The sequence below is a fragment of the Doryrhamphus excisus genome, chromosome 15 (assembly GCF_030265055.1).
Source record: "Doryrhamphus excisus isolate RoL2022-K1 chromosome 15, RoL_Dexc_1.0, whole genome shotgun sequence".
NCBI classification, from domain to species: domain Eukaryota; kingdom Metazoa; phylum Chordata; class Actinopteri; order Syngnathiformes; family Syngnathidae; genus Doryrhamphus; species Doryrhamphus excisus.
Window position 1 is genome coordinate 4647417 of NC_080480.1, and position 18300 is coordinate 4665716.

Here is an 18300-nt window from a genome sequence, read left to right on the forward strand (position 1 = left end):
CCAAAAACATGCTAGGTTAATTAGCGACTCCAAATTGTCCATAGGTATGAATGTGAGTGTGAATGGTTGTTTGTCTATATGTGCCCTGTGATTGGCTGGCCACCAGTCCAGGGTGTACCCCGCCTCTCGCTTGAAGACAGCTTCTATAGGCTCCAGCACCCCCCGCGACCCTCGTGAGGATAAGTGGTAGAAAATGAATGAATGTGCACTGGCGGGGAGAAGAAAACAGGAATAATTCTATTCCAACATTTTCCATACAAAGTACAAAAATCTGTCTTGCACACAATAAAACTAAAATAAAGTAAAATTATTCCAGCATACCCATGACCCTCGTGGGGATAAGCGGTAGAAAATGAATGAATGAATGAATGAACGTGCACTTGGGGGCGGGGGGGGGCGTACAACAATGAATCTCGCACACAATAAAACTAAAATAAAGTACAATTATTCCGACAACATGCTAGGTTAATTGGCGACTCCAAATTGTCCATAGGTATGAATGTGAGTGTGAATGGTTGTTTGTCTATATGTGCCCTGTGATTGGCGGGCCACCAGTCCAGGGTGTATGACCCACACATTTGGTTCTGGTTCAGCTAGCATCTTCAACGTTGGACCAAGAGTTGGTAAAAGTCACATTCATAAAGTTGCAGTTGTGTGCTGAAGAGATGTTAGGTTCAACATCATTCTTTCTCAAGATCCAGTTCTCCCTCCATCCTTTGGCGAGGGTTACATCTCAAACATCCACCTCCCATCCCAAAGATGCCTCCAGCCTCCAATCAATGGACCCCAAGCCTAAGCCAGTAAGGGTAGCAGCTGTATAACAAGAAGGAGTCTACTTTCATGATGACCTTTAATGCATTCAGTAAAAGGGACTAGTGACCACGTGGTCGTCCGTGGTTGTCCACTGTCCAGATGCGGCAAACAAAAAGGTGATGTCACGCTGGTGTGGAGAGTCAATCTCCTTACTACACAAACCCCCACTGAGACAATTACTCCTATCTTTGTGAGGCCACACACACAGCCGGGAAGAAAGGGAATGAAAGGAATACCATTCCAAATAAACACGTTCACCTTTGACTTCGAACAGAACACAAGTGAGACCACCGATTATGAATCACAAACCCCCTTTAAGCACCCGACCTGGACTGGTGGTAGGAGTTAAAAGACGGATCAAGAAGAGACGTGTCCCAAGAGAAGGAACGTTGTGTTCAGCTTCGGATGCGTGGGATGGAAAGAGTCGGTGGAATGATCCTGAAAGTGGGATCAGGAGAATTCCTCCACTGGGTCAGGTTGAGGGACACTTCAGTTTTAAGTTGAACCGTCAAAAAAATATTCTTTATGTGGTATCGGTTTACACAGTAAAGATGCGGTCTTTAAGGGTTTTCCCACTGGATGAACTTCTGCACTTTAGCTGGCCCGATATACGATCCCACTCAAATAAATATGTCTTTCTACCGCGCCTCACCCTCACCCCACCCACTCTGACAAGCAACACATGGTTGGCACCAGAGTTCAGGCTTCTCAGATATCCCTGGAAGTGACCTCGAAATGCAACAAGCAAGATGAGGCAACACCTCAACGCTACGGAACTGGTTTTGGATTTCCGACACAGAATGGGTGTCAACAGCAATGACCAAAATCCAACAAAAAAACACAGATTCCCAAACTCACCTGAATGAGAAATAGTCCAGTTTTGCTCTCTTATGTCCTACTCCTCTTTACACTCAGTTCATGAGGCGTCCAGCAAGAAAAATCGTGCATCCATATAAGGCGGAGATGAATGCTACCCAGTAGAGGCTCCCTGCCGGCTTACAGCACAGACACAGTCCATTTGGGAAGGAAGGAGCCTCGCTCGCCGCCTCCCTCCCTCCCTCCTCCATCCCTGCCTCTATTTTGCCTTCGCTCGTACTAACGTGGAGGCTCCACCCAGTGGTCATTCCTTCCTTTGCTTCTTCTTCTATCAAGGCAGAGCAATAAGAAGGAAAATGATGTCTTCATTAACCCCTTGTTTATTTTGGTTAATTGTAACTAAACCAGATCATGAAAAGTGAAAAGTAGAGCATACAAAACCTGTTTACAGCCTCCTAAATACAGTTTATAATAATATTAGAGACCCCTCAACATGAAATAGCAGCCCTATAGTCAGTCACCTTTACTTGTAATAACCTATACAGTAGACAAAATAACTCATTAAAACATCTTTGAATGCGTCTTTTTGAATGCCTTACATTAGTATTTTTAAAAATACTTAATTTAGTCAAAATATACCATTACTCAAATATGCCTATTTTTGATAATAATAGGCCGTATTCACCCAGGAACCACACTCACATTCATACCTATGGACAATTTGGAGTCAGCAATTAACCTAGCATGCATGTCGTTGGAATAATTTTACTTTATTTTACTTTTATTGTGTGTGAGACACATTTTTGTACTTTGTATGGAAAATGTAATAGAATTATTCCTGTTTTGCCCCCCCCAAGTGGCGGGGTACACCCTAGACTGGTGGCCAGCCAATCACAGGGCACATATAGACAAACAACCATTCACACTCACATTCATACCTATGGACAATTTGGAGTTGCTAATTAACCTAGCATGTTTTGGGAATGTGGGAGGAAGCCGGAGTACCCGGAGAAAACCCACACATGCACGGGGAGAACATTAAAACTCCACACAGAGATGGCCGAGGGTGGAATTGAACCCTGATCTCCTCGCTGTGATGTCTGTGCGCTAACCACTCTGCATTATTTTGTTGTTTAAAAAGCATGGAGATCCAATTAACTTCGATTAATACTGCAGAGTTGTGCAAAATGTTGGTCACTTGTTGTGGTTTTTCCAGACTTCATGGAGTTTTAGCAAGCAACATATCATGTCTTGTCTGTGACGTCTTTGATTGCCTGTTTTGGATCAAAAATTGCAATTACGCAATTTCCCTTCGGGATCTATAAAGTCTGTCTGAGTCTAAAAATATTTTTTTCTTCAGCTTTTCACTGAAAGCTGAAAGCAAATAAAAAAAAATAGAAAGTCAACCTGATGGTGGTATTTGCACATATCCAGTCATCTCTCAAGGCGGCAGTAAAGCCCGGCATAACAGGAGCCGACATGACTCAGCTCTTCACGCCATGGCCATGTTCGCTCTCACTCACTCTCTCTCTCTCTCCTGACAAGTCATACGACCAGTCATACTCTGATTACCGCCTCCCAGCTCCTCCTCAACGAGGGCGTCTACTCCGGGGACAATCCTTTGTTTTCCCAGGATAGATAGAGCAGCTGCATTATGTTAGTGACGCATGCCAAGACGTTGTGCAATGTTATTGCTTGTTGCGTCCCGTGCGCGTGCGTGCTTTGGGGTTGGGTTGGGTCGGGCCTGCGTGGCGAAAGAGATCCGAGCGCTTGTCTCATGTCTGCAATGAGTCAACCCGGAGGCCTGTACCGTACCTCGGATGGCGAAACGTCAAAACCAAATACAGATGTTAATTTCAGACAGTTATTATTGTTATTATGCTTTTTACTGTTTTGTTAGTGCTATGGTCTTACACTAGATAACCAGGATATTATTATTTATATATATTTATACATTTATACATGGTGTTCAGCATTATCAAACGTGAGGCATTTAGAAGGCTCGTTCAACTCGGTGTGCAGGTGATTGTAGGGGCGTTATTTCATGTTTAGATGGCTCTAATAATGTATTACCTGTATTTAGAAGATCGTAAACAGGGTTTTTTATGCCATAACTACGAAAAGATGCCATTTCTGAATAAGGACTTTGCTTAAGTTCACCTATCACGGTCCGATCTGGACCCAATTAACCCATAAAAGCAGATTACGGGATAGCAAAACTTAACATTTCCCGCTTGTTAAATAAAATTTAAAAAATGTACATATTTTTTTGTTTTTTTTTGATTTTTTTTATTAAAATAAAAGTACAGCATCCAGTAAATTAGTAAATATTTTCCTTGAGGTTATTTAAATGTATTATTTTACAATTGAAGTAATTAACGGATAATTTTGTTTTTTGTTTTTACACACTTTATTTAATGTTGGGCTTTATATTTCCTATTTTCATTTATTTTATTATAATATAATCACAGTTTCATGATTAAATATGGACCATTATTAGTAAAAAAAATGCGCAATTTTTTTTCTAAATAAAGCATTTTCATGCATAAAAATGGCTACATGACGTACAACACATATGTAAAGCATTGAGACGCAAAAGACGTGATGATACACTGGTCACTTGGTAACAACAGTTGCTACAGAAAGTAGCAGACAAGAACAGGAAGTAAAAAAAAACAATAACAAGGAACTGCTAACATTTGAGTCTATATTATGTCTTATTAATGTCTTATTATGTCTGTTAAACCAGATAATAGAAGTAAAAAGGTGACTATAGGGGTGTTATTTCATGTCCAGAGGGCTCTAATAATGTTAAAAACTGTACTTGGAAGATTGTAAACAGGGTCTTTTTGCTCTAACTACCATAATATATATGTTACTTTGTGGAAATTATATTCATATTATTACAATATTCATCACTTTAAAAAAATACAAGGGGGGGGCAGAAGGACAGGACGTAAAAAAAAAACTGACATGTCCTGGGAAAACAGGACATATAGTCACCCTAGCCTAAGAAGGGGCGCTAACTCCGACTTACATGGCTGATGTCATGTGATAATAAACAAGGAAGTGCCACATTGGAGCGTTTTCCATTTGGTAAGTGTTTGGATGATGACCAATATTACGAGCGCATTCGCACGCCACCATCACGCCGCCGCAAAGCTTTGCTAACATGGCGCTAACAAGTGGAGGCGGTGCATTTTATGTCGTCCTGGAACTTGCCCATAGTAGGCTGAGTTAGACTGAATATACAAAATACAGGAAAGACCCGCTTATCGCGGTGGTGATATTCCGAGACTAGCAAATACGCCCGTAAAAAAATGGCTGGTTCCGGGACTAGCAGTGTTTTGCTTTATGTTTCAGCTCTGATTCTTCCTGCGAAGCCGGCATATTAGCAGGTTGCCCTCCATTCCGTGTGAGACAGCCAAGAGGAATGCTGAGCAAGCGAGAAATGCATACACCAGCTTAAGTGAGAAGTACAAACAAGCCTCCAAGAGTACACATACAAAATCCAACTTTATGGACACAAACACGCTTTCAATGTTGTTGTTTTTACATGCCGACTCCACAGCTCTTTCTGGCTTTTTCCTCGGGAGCGGAAGTGCTTTTTCTACCCACAATGCCTGCCTTTGTCCTCTGATGGCCTTGATTCTTATCACGGCTATCCCATTATCAACATCCTCTCACCACAAAAACACATCCAGACTTTTTTTTTTGTTTGTATCGACCAGCGATTCCACATTCTTGGTGTCTTTATTTGCTTGCTTTGGGAAAGCATATAGGGAGTAGACCAGGGGTCTCAAACTCAAATTTACTTGGGGGCCACTGGAGCTAGGGTCTGGGCGAGACTGGGCCGCATCAGGTTTTCCAAAAAAAAAACCCCAAAAAAAACGCATTTATTAAAAACAGAAAAATGAATAAACTTTGCTTTGGTTTCGATTTTCTACAAGAAAAGCTCTAATAAAACATTCCACTGTTCTCAAATATCTTAATTTTTATTTTTCTACACAAAATAAGATGAAAAATAAATCAACAAATCAAGAATAAAGAAAATCAATCAATCAGTAATAAATAAATAAATATAATAATAACAATAAAACGGCAAATAATAAAAACTTAAGAAACCACATATAGTTGGTTGGTAGACAAAATGAACAAAGCATTATTAGAGCCCTGTAGACATGACAAAACACGACTATAGTCACATTTATACTCTTTTTATTTACAACATATTGCGCAACTGCAGGGTCTTGAGACACATGCTAACTCGCAAACTAGAGAGCTATCGACCTAAACGGTAGCCTTCGAGTTATTTCCTTTCAACTTAAATAGACAAAAACTTACCACTTCCACACGGATAGGGAGGATAACAGTTATTTAACCTTTAACATGAACATTAATCAAACGTAATAATTTTTTTCTGGGTACATGATACCATACAGCATCCATTTCAAACTTGCGCGGGGCCGCACTAACATTAAACTTTTATATCAAGGCGGGGGCCTCAAACTAGTGTCGCCGCGTGTTTGAGACCCCTGGAGTAGACAAACAGCAGGGTGCCCGTACTGTCAAGACTTTGGACTTCCTGTTTGGTAATCTTTCTCACACTCTGCGGAGGGAGTGAAAACACGCCCATCCTGTGGGAAAGCTTTCTTCTCTCTAGGCCGACTCGTTCACCTCAAACTCACCACGCTAGGCGGCAAGCTGTGGGTGAAGCGGACGCCGCACACGGCGAGACTAAGGGTCACGGCTCTACGCAACAATGCCTCTACACAACCTGGTATTCCGGGCCGGAATGCGTCTGCCGCCTCCTCCGAGGTTTCTATTGTGGAAGGTCTCTGTCGTCCTAACAATGCATTTTCGGAGCGTTCACAAAGCACACACCCGACTGACTAACCTGCTTTTGACCATCCATTCCATCCTGGCATGTTTATACCTGCTGCATGCACGCCTCAAGTTAGTTACAAAACTGGCCACCACCCAAAGTCACAGAAAATGTGCAACACTGTGGCGCACATTGCTCCATTCATTCAAATAATTTGTTAATAATAAAATTTGTTAGCAAAATAACATATCCCATCACGTACACAACAACAAGGAAGACACCTAAATGCATCACGGTAATGCAATAGTGATGGGGGAAAAACGCTGAGTCTGGGGGAAAAAAAAAAGGGCGGCAGCCGATATGCGCACAGTCGACAAAAATATGATTATGGCGAGACGGCGGCGACGATCACAACCACGGGGGCCATTCGAGCCAGGCTTTGCGGCGGGACCCATTAAGGGCTCTCTCATTGGGGAACCATTAGTCACAACTGCTTAAACTCCATAGGCCACCCACCTCAAAGCGTACGGTGAATGTAGCTGGGGGGGCGGGGGGGGCAATGACAAAGCATGGCTGTGTGGGCCGGCGTGTAGGTTCTCCATCACCACGCAGGAGCAGCAGCACATAACAGGATCAGTCATTGAGAGCTTCACTGTTCGCTAATGCGATTCGCAGTGACGCGGGCGGCGAGGGGGGACGGGGGGGCTAATTAATAGCTCCCGCCGCAACAAAGACATATTGTTAAAGTACATCCCTGGTTTGTGGTGAAGAAACTCCAATCAATATGCTCCAGAAAACTGTATTTTAAAAACTGTATTTTTATTGTGCAGTGGAAGGCTTAGCTTGCCACACTTTGACAACCACTCATATAGCACCTTTTAAAGAACTAAAGATAACTCCCAGGCTGCTTAGTGGTGACTGATACAAAACACAAGGTCCAGGTCAACATAAAAAAAATGGACGTGCTGACTAAGTGGATTTGCATGGCTGCTCGTCACACCTGTTGCTAAACAGGACATAAGGGGATGCACGCGCTCCTCCTTTACGACAAAAATCAGGCTCTCTTTGCTCAAAATGTCACGTTAGCTGTTATGCAGTTGAAGCCTGTGTAAATAATGGCGTTTCTAATTAACCGGAAACGTTATTATAACTGCAAAATTACGCAATACAAGGCAAAGTAACGACTAACAATGACTACAAGGCCGTTGTGCTTCCGGAGATAGTTAAACAAGTTTCAGCCAAGTGAGCGTTATTACACACATATTATTACACATTAGTGAGCCATTAGTAACAATGTGTTTGTATTCGACAAGTTTAAGATAAACGTGACGCTCTAAAAAGGTGTAATTTCCCTGAGTTTCACTCACCTACGCCATCTTCAGACTTCAGCACCATGCTGTCTGTGTCTGTCTGTGTGTGTTGGAGAGTGTCTGTGTTCGAGTCCGACGTGAAGTTTGAGAAGCTTTTTCCAAGCGTCCAAAGTTTGGTTTAAAAAAAAGCGAATTTACTATCTTTTCTTTAGGTTTAACTCGATAAACGACGCGAAGAGTTGTTAAGTCCTCTGTTCTTGTCGTCAGTTCAAGGGAGAGGTTTCGAAGGGAAGCGTCACCAAGCCACTCGTCAGTCGTGACTGCGTTCTGTCAAGACAGGCGGAACAACATAATGTCACTTCCGCCCTTCCCTATCACAATAAAGCTTGCACTCGCGTTGGGGAACGTGTGCCCAAAAAAATGACAGGATGTTGTATGTTTAGGACATTTACTTTATGTTTACCAGCTCATATTTCAAGAAAAGTTTATAAATATATACTTTTAAAAGGAGGACAATATAAAAACGTAATATTGAAAATGACTTTTTTCTCAAAATAAGAGCAACAACACATCACATATTTGGGGTAACTCAGGGGTCTCAAACACGCGGCCCGCGGGCCCGCAGGACACTAGTTTGAGGCCCCCGCCTTGATATGAAAGTTTAATGTTATGGATGCTGTATGGTATCATGTACCCAGAAAAAAATTATTACTTTTGATTAATGTTCATGTTAAAGGTTAAATAACTGTCAATAGTTATCCTCCCTATCCGTGTGGAAGTGGTAAGTTTTTGGGCTTTTTTTAAGTTTAAAGGAAATAACTTGGAGGCTACAGTTTAGGTTGCTAGATCTCTAGTTTGCGAGTTAGCGTGTGTCTCAAGACCCTGCAGTTGCGCAATATGTTGTAAATAAAAAGAGTATGAATGTGACTATAGTCGTGTTTTGTCATGTCTGCAGGGCTCTAATAATGCTTTGTTCATTTTAATCTGAAAAAAATAATTTGTCTACCCACCAACTATATGTGGTTTCTTAAGTTTTTATTATTTGCCGTTTTATTATTATTATTATATTTATTTATTACTGATTGATTGATTTTCTTTACACTTGATTTATTTATTTTTCATCTTATTTTGTGCAGAAAAATAAAAATTGATATTTGAGAACTGGAATATTTTATCAGAGCTTTTATTGTAGAAAATCGGAACCAAAGCACTGAAAAAGTTTGTATATTTTTCTGTTTTTAATAAATGCGTTTTTTGGGGGGGGGGGAACTGATGTGGCCTAGTCTCACCCAGACCCTAGCTCCAGTGGCCCCCCAAGTAAATTGAGTTTGAGACCCCTGGGGTAACTGGAAGTAAAGGTTCCACATATGGGCTTATATAGTGACTCTTTCAGTGCCTCTTCAGCCTGTTTTTGTTTTGTGTCCTGGCTTCCTTGCACACTTGCACAAAGGGGAGGGACAGCTGGGTGGGGGCAGGGAATTGTGATTGACACATGCAGCAGCTCACACATTTTATCATGTTAAGAATGAGTGCAGCACAAAAGGTATATTCATTATCAATTAGCGTATATGATAAACAGAGAGAGAGAGCAGCTTATTAACATGGAATCACCAGATAGAGCCTAGCTTGTTGCAGCCTGCTGGTGAAGACAGAAGGCAGGAATGCTGCCCTACGAAAACACATCCTGCCTTCATGCGCTACACACTCCACGGAATGCTATCAGGTAATCATTTGCATCCCTTCTCTCCTCATCAAGCAGTGCATTGTCCGAGAGCGGAATGATGAGTTAATGTAACAGACTTCAGACAGACAGAATGCCCGGGTTTGTCTCGCTGACAAAGCAGCCGCTGTTGGAAGTCAAAACGTCGCCTGGAGCGACAACTCTGCGTGACCTTTTCTTCACATCGCCAAGCGTTATGACGTGCGACATCCCAAACATGCATCAATTTTCTATTCCGCTTATCCTCACAAAAAACATTTTATAAAAAATAACTGCCCTACTGGCAACATGTCGTTATGTGCGTCTGTAGCTTTAATGCTAATGAGCTGCTCTGCAGTTTATCCACTTGTCCAATGTATCACATACAACATAACATTAGCTATATGAAGGTTGATTTGTTTTGAATTTCATTCATTCATTCATTCATTTTCTACCGCTTATCCTGACAAGGGTCACAGGGGGTGCTGGAGCCTATCCCAGCTGTCTTGGGGCGAGAGGCAGGGTAGACCCTGGACTGGTGGCCAGCCAATCACAGGGCACATATAGACAAACAACCATTCACACTCACATTCATACCTATGGACAATTTGGAGTCGCTAATTAACCTAGCATGCATGTTGTTGGAATAATTTTACTTTATTTTAGTTTTATTGTGTGTGAGATTCATTGTTGTACGCCCCCCGCCCCAAGTGCACATTCATTCATTCATTTTCTACCGCTTATCCTCACAAGGGTCATGGCTATGCTGGAGCCTATCCCAGCTGTCTTCAGGCGAGAGGCGGGGTACACCCTGGACTGGTGGCCAGCCAATCACAGGGCACATATAGACAAACAACCATTCACACTCACATTCATACCTATGGACAATTTGGAGTCGCTAATTAACCTAGCATGTTTTTGGAATGTGGGAGGAAACCGGAGTACCCGGAGAAAACCGGGGAGAACATGCAAACTCCACACAGAGATGGCCGAGGGTGGAATTGAACTCCGGTCTCCTAGCTGCATGCTAACCACTTGTCCGCCATGCATCCGGGGGGAGAACATCAATGCAAATCAATTCCTTTCAAAATTCACATGCACTTCCTGCCAAATTCAAACTGAATCAATCTATGTGTGTCTCAGAGCCAGCCAATCAGGTGTAGATGACATAATCACATGACACAGGTGTTCCAAAGGGTAATTCTGGTATGGGTATTTTGCCCAGATATTCATGTGTGTGGTTACGTCATGTGTGTGTTGTGTGAATCAAGCTACAGATTGCATTTCCTGTACAACTCATCTGACTATTTCCTGTACAACTCAAGTGTGATACAATAGCAGTGCAAGTCATGTTGACGGTTACAGCTTTGATGCTAAAAAAAAAACAAATTCGGAAAAGCCCAGTGGGCCAGATGAAGACGCTTGGTGAACCAGATGTGGCCCACAGGCCACAGTTTACCCACTAAATATCCACAAGGTCTTTACGGGTCATTTTGACTGTGCGTGCCAAAAGTCAGTGAAATTGTGCTGTCACCACATTACCACACCACAATACGCCAATGGACTTCCCCATTGCACATCCAAGTCATCGCTTTACACACACACACACACACACAGTGCTGATTCAGATGTTGAGAAAAATCACTGCGACAGCGACACTTCCCTCTCGCGTCGCACTTCGTCAGCTGATTCACCGCAAACCCGTCAAGTCGCGTCAACGCCGCTGTCCGCCAAGATGACCCTTCAAAGCTCTCAGGATGGGAACCTGCACCGTGATGCTAACTCAGGGCTACAGCTAACCATTGCTTTCTTTGTCGATTCATGGAGTAATGGGTTAGGCCTAGCGAATTCTGTGAAGTAGGATTCCTTATTTAGGAATGAAATATTTTTGTAATAGCATAGAAAACTTGTTTACAACCGTCTAAATATGTTTTTTTTAACATTATTAGAGCATTGTAGACATGAAACAACACCCCTATAGTCACCTTTACACTCCTATAATTTTTTTTTCAGGGACTCGAGACAGCCGCTGGCTAGCAAGCTAACAAGTTAGCCTTACATTTATTTCTTCCAAAAAGTTACCACTTACGAGTTACATTTTTACGAGTTTTTTTTTAAAACATTATTAGAGCATTGTCGACATGAAACAACACCCCTATAGTCACCTTTACACTCATATCATTTTTGTTCAGGGACTCTAGACAGCTGCTAGCTTGCAAGCTAACCAGTTAGCCTTACATTTATTTCTTCCAAAAAGTTATCACTTACAAGTTACATTTTTACGAGTTTTTTTTAAACATTATTAGAGCATTGTAGACATGAAATAACACCCCTATAGTCACCTTTACACTCCTATCATTTTTGTTCAGGGACTGGAGACAGCCGCGAGCCGGCAAGGTAACAAGTTAGCCTTACATTTATTTCTTCCAAAAAGTTGCCACTTACAAGTTACTTTTTTACGAGTTTTTTTTCAACATCATTAGAGCATTGTAGACATGAAACAACACCCCTATAGTCACCTTTACACTCCTATCATTTTTGTTCAAGGACTCGAGACAGCCGCTAGCTAGCAAGCTAACAAGTTAGCCTTATATTTATTTCTTCCAAAAAGTTACCACTTACGAGTTACATTTTTACGAGTTTTTTTTTTAACATTATTAGAGCATTGTAGACATGAAACAACACCCCTATAGTCACCTTTACACTCCTATCATTTTTGTTCAGGGACTCAAGACAGCCGCTAGCTAGCAGCTAACCAGTTAGCCTTACATTTATTTCTTCCAAAAAGTTCCCACTTACGAGTTACATTTATACAATATTTTACATTATTAGAGCATTGCAGACATGAAATAACACCCCTATAGTCACCTTTACTTGTTTAGGGACTCGAGACAGCCGCTAGTTAGCAAGCTAACCAGTTAACCTTACATTTATTTCTTCCACTTTTGAGTTACATTTTAACAGCGACATCATGCTAGCTGACGCTTACTGATGGACCGTGGGCAAAGATCCAGGCTTTATTTTCAAGATGTGTAGCGAAGCCTGGTTTTGTTTTGGTGGTATTAAAGACATTTTTGCTTCATGACGCCATGAAAATGTTTGGTATCCATGAACAGGCTTTCGGACCAAATACCATGTATACACAAGATTGGCTTAATGAGAACGAAACAAGACTACATAAAATGTTACTTTGAAGAAAAGTATTCTACTAGTATTACATAGTATTCTGTAGTATCTACATACTGTAGTATCTACATAGTATTCTACTATGTGTCACTCTTTTGCACTGTGTGTATTTACATTATGTATGTACATTATTAGAGCATTGTAGACATGAAACAACACCCCTGTGTCACTCTTTTGCACTGTGTGTATGCTAGTGGCCCCGCCTCTACCCACAAAGAGAATGTATGAATGACAAAAGGGCTCACTCTGTTCATGCCGTTGTTCTATGGAACAGACACATTAAGCTACTTCATTACCATCTACTACATTTTTATGCATTGTGTGATTTTTTTTAGTATTTAGTATTTTTAGGCTTAGTACCCATGTGACATCTTCATGTGTTAACCTTGCAAGATCTTGTGAGGCCCGTGCTAATAATACTGTCAGAAAATCATTATAAAAGTGAATTAGAATAAGCTAACAACATTAGCTTCCATTCGTGTACATGGAGGGAGGTTAGACTAGACTGAAGAAAGTGTTAGGCATGGTGGACTCCAACACACACACACGTAATATTATTATTCTACCTGCATCTTGTCGCTGCATCGCCTCCATGCCTGGACACAAGAACGAGTGAAGACTGGACACGCAAAGTTCACTCACTGTCCCCATTTTACTTCCCAGTGATGACCCTGCCAGGTAAGTCCACTGATGTCTTCCTGCTTCTTTTCGGTTAATCCGAGAGCGTCAGATAAGCGCGTCTGATTCCTTTGCGCGTTACGCTCGTGTACTTCCTAGTCTCATCAGTGAAGGAGAAGGTGAGGTTTGTTTTCCGAGGCGGATACCACTTCTGCTTTTGACCTGGTTCCTGTTTTTGAATGTGGGTGTCTCAGCCTTTCTTCATCATACACCCCCCCCCCCACACACACTTTTTTCCTCCTCGCTCTCTTACCCACCTGTGCTCTCCTGATGATTTACATGGCATCATTATGATATTATATATTATTATGATATTGTTAGGAAGGTTATAAGCTGACCACCACAATGTATCCCCTACATCAGGGGTGTCAAAGTTTTGTTTTTTATTGACCATAAAATTGTTATTTAACTTTGATTTTTTTAAACTATTTTTAAAATGTATTTTTTGAAAAACTGGAAAAGTCTGCAGTAATTTGCTGGAGCCTATCCCAGCTGACTTTTGGGCAAGAGGTGGCGTTTGATAATAATTAAACACAGACTTTCATAGACTTCGCCTTAAAACTCATTCATTCATTTTCTACCGCTTTTCCTCACAAAGTTTGCAGGGGGTGCTGGAGCCTATCCCAGCTGACTTTTGGGCAAGAGGTGGCGTTTATCCCCTACATCAGGGGTGTCAAAGTGTTTTTTTTTAAAATTGTTATTTAACTTTGATTACGAAAAAAATATTTTTAAAATGTATTTTTTGAAAAACTTGAAAAGGCTGCAGTAATTTGCTGGAGCCTATCCCAGCTGACTTTTGGGCAAGAGGTGGCGTTTAATAATAATTAAACACAGACTTTCATAGACTTAGTCTTAAAACTCATTCATTCATTTTCTACCGCTTTTCCTCACGAAGTTCGTGGGGGTGCTGGAGCCTATCCCAGCTGACTTTTGGGCGAGAGGTGGCGTTTAATAATAATTAAACACAGACTTTCATAGACTTCGCCTTAAAACTCATTCATTCATTCATTTTCTACCGCTTTTCCTCAAGAAGTTTGCGGGGGTGCTGGAGCCTATCCCCCTTGGGGCAAGAGGCGAAAGGCGGGGTACACCCTGGACTGGTCGCCAGCCAATCACAGGGCACATATGGGGCACATATAGACTGCCTTAAAACTGTCAACCAAAAAATATTAATTGTGAAAGTGTCTATACTGCTCACAGCCACTAGGGGGCGTAATTGCATCGTATTCGAGCGTCATTGTCCTGAATTAATTCATTTCTGTGGCCATTCACTTTAAAAAAAAAAACCCGTATTGTTTTCTAGTCTAGAGTTAAAAAGATTGTTATTCCACCCGTGTAACTTCCCCACTCATCATAATTGCATCAAATAAATAAATAAAAACACTCATGTCGCCTAGCAACAGGTGAGAAGTAATCATCTACCCCCGGTGGAGAAAAACACAGCCATTTGTTTTTGATGAGTGTCACTTTCACCTCAGCAGTGGCATACTAAAAAGGGGGACGCTTCATAAATATAAACTCCAAAAAAGCCAACCAGCTTCAGCTTCAGTAAAACAAAAAGCAGGCTTCGCTACACATATTAAAGCCTCTGCCAACAACTCATTAACCGGCTGCATTATGGCTGATTTTCTTACAGCGAATACGCTAACCAAATGATGCGATCTTGCTGTTAAAATGTGAGTATAATGTTAGCACTCATGTAGTTAGCACTCATACGTTGTTGTATGCCATATACAGTACAGAACCTGTTATGTAGGTAGGATTATTATTACACCCAATAATTCAGTCTCAGTGCATTTTTAGTCTCGAAGGACTCCTTGACACACACACTCACATAGCACAATCAGAATCATAATTATAAAATTGTGAGATAAAAAGTCAAAATGATGAGCTAAAGTCATAGTTATGAGATAAAAAGTCAAAATTATGAGACAAAACGTTGAAATGATGAGATAAAAAGATCATAATGCGATAAAAAGTCATAATTATAAGATAGGAAAGTCGTGATTGTGAGATAAAACATCAAAATTATGAGAAAAAAAGTTGAAATTAAGATAGGAAAGTCATAATTATGAGATAAAAAGTTGAAATGATGAGATAAAAAGTCCATAATGAGATAAAAAGTAAGATAAGATAGGAAAGTCATGATTGTGGTATAAAACATCAAAATTATGAGACAAAAAGTTGAAATTATGAGATAAGAAAGTCATGAGATAAAAAGTCATAAATGTAAGATAGGAAAGTCATAATTATGAGATAAAAAGTTCAAATGATGAGATAAAAAGATCATAATTATAAGATATGAAAGTCACAATTGTGGGATAAAACATCAAAATTATGAGATAAAAAGTCAAAATTATGAGACAAAAAGATCATAATGGAATAAAAAGTCCATAATGAGATAAAAAGTCATAATTATAAAGATATGAAAGTCATAATTGTGAGAAAAAAGTCAAAATTATGAGACAAAAAGTCGAAATTATGAGATAAGAAAGTCATAACGAGATAAAAAGTCATAATTGTAAGATAGGAAAGTCATAATTATGAGATAAAAAGTCAAAATTAGTGGATAAAATGTAGGAATCATGAGAAAAATCATAATTATAAAGATTCAAAGTCTTTTAAAAGATAAAAAGTCATAATTGTAAAGATATGAAAGTCATAATTATGAGATAAAAAGTCAAAATTAGGAGATAAAATGAGGGAATCATGAGATGAATCATAATTACAAGATAGAAAGTCTTTTAAGAGATAAAAAGTCATAATTATAAAGATATGAAAGTCATAATTATGAGATAAAAAGTCAAAATTAGTGGATAAAATGAGGGAATCATGAGATAAATCATAATTATAAGATACAAAGTCATAAAAAGTCATAATTATAAACATATGAAAGTCATAATTATGAGATAAAAAGATGAAAAAATGACAAAGTGCGCAGTTTGTATCTCAGAATTTTGACTTTTTATCTCATAATTATGCCTTATATCGCATAATTATGACTTTTTATGTCACAATTATAATTTTTCATCTCGTAATTTCGCCCTTTTATCTCATAATTATGACTCACTATTGGGATAGTTTTTGTCATTGTCCATACAATGGAAACGCTGCAGGTTGTCTCTACTGCCGCCAGATGGAGACAAAGCGCAATAAAAAAAAACAAAAAAAAAAACACCCAACCATACACAGTACACTAGATGCCAAGTCTTTACATTTAAGATCCATGTAATGTCTGCCTCCACACTTCCTGTTTGTTGGCACCCCCACCCCTCACCCCCCCAACCACCCCACTCTGCAAAACCTGCAGCGGCGTGTGTCGGTGGACCTCCTACATTAAGGCGCTAATGTTAGCATCACCTCCATTATTGGGCTGGATGCTGACTGTATAGATTTCATGCACATACAAGAAAGCATGGCACCGTCATGGCGTCCATGTAGGGATGTCGTCAATCGGTGCATTTTAATGAGCACGTACACTCAAGTTTGCTTTTAAACTCTTTTGATTTTCTTGACACGTTTTTTTTTTTTTTTTTTAGAAACAAGTTGAAGCCCTCTGAGGTTTGTCTACTGCTGCTGCTGCTGCTGCTGCTGCTGGGACGTTTGACAGCTCTTCACAGAATGAAGGTGCTTTGTTCATGAGAGCATCGAACACTGCTGACGGAAGACAGGAAAAAAAAATGTGCAGGCCTCAAAGTCTATTATGTGTGTGTATGTTGCTCACAGTTCACGTCAGCCATGATTGGGGGGGGGGTCAGACACACAGGAGAGACGACACCCACCCACACCCACAACATCCACAGTAAGCTGCCTTCCTTTGCACCATGCAGGGCCTCAATGTAGACGACAAGAAGTGATCTTTTATACATACATAGTGAAAATATCATATTATTTATATATCACTATATATAGATATGCTGAGGAGTTACAGTGTATACTGTATTTCAATGCATGTCAATGCTTGTCATATAGATCCTTTTGCTCTAAATCTGATGCTGGAGAAAGAAATCATGCACAAACACAAAAATCTATGTTTAGGGCAAATCAGTGGTACAATTATTAACATGATATTTCTACAGCAGTTTTTGGGAATCTGACATTTTTTTGTCTCAATTACTTTTTTGTTCTAAATCTGACACTTTAAAACAATAACAATGAATGAAAATCAATATTGTTGTCAATTATGGCTGCATTTATTCACATGTGATATTTTTACAGCAGTTTTTGGGAATCGGACATTTTTGGTCTCAATGACTTTTTTGTTCTAAATCTGACACTTTAAAACAATAACAATTAATGAAAATCAATATTGTTGTCAATTATGGGTGCATTTATTCACATATGATATTTTGACAGCAGTTTTTGGGAATCTGACATTTTTTGTTTGATTTGAAGGGTGACTTTTTGGTCGTAAATCTGACACTGTTAAAGAAATCAATGTTACTGCTGATTATTGACACATATATTAATGTATATTTATATTTTTACAGCAGTTTTTGGGAATCTGACATTTTTTTTAATTTGAGACGTTCAAGCTTGAGTTTTTCCATTCTAAATCTGACTGTTGAAAAAATAATGAATAAAAATTAATCTTACTGCTACGGAATGACACACAAAATAACATCTATTTTTACAGCAGTTTTTGGGAAGCTGACATTTTTTGTCATAAGGACTTAAATGTGACTTTGAATAAAAAATGAATGTTGATGCCAATCAATGAGACAAATATTAACATATATTTTTATAGCAGTTTTTGGGAAGCTGACATTTTTTGTCACAAGGACTTAAATGTGACTTTGAATAAAAAATTAATGTTGCTGCCAATCAATGAGACAAATATTAACATATATTTTTATAGCAGTTTTTGGGAAGCTGACATTTTTTGTCACAAGGACTTAAATGTGACTTTGAATAAAAAATTAATGTTGCTGCCAATCAATGAGACAAATATTAACATATATTTTTATAGCAGT

The 18300-nt window shown here is 39.8% G+C and overlaps 1 protein-coding gene across 4 annotated transcripts in view; it reads right to left on the reverse strand.

Annotated features, from left to right (window-relative positions):
* LOC131103149 (cytohesin-1) overlaps positions 1-18300 on the reverse strand; it is a 40563-nt gene that overhangs the window by 20883 nt on the left and 1380 nt on the right. The window contains exon 1 of one of the 4 annotated variants that reach the window (XM_058049163.1): positions 13216-13380. The exons of 1 other annotated variant lie outside the window; for it this stretch is intronic. In XM_058049163.1, coding sequence (XP_057905146.1) covers positions 13216-13300 — 85 coding nt within the window. In that variant the 5' untranslated portion in view covers positions 13301-13380. Of the gene's footprint in view, positions 1-1671; positions 1818-7821; positions 8103-13215; positions 13381-18300 lie in introns of those variants that run through there. 2 more of the 4 variants (XM_058049164.1, XM_058049166.1) reach the window with 2 other exon arrangements.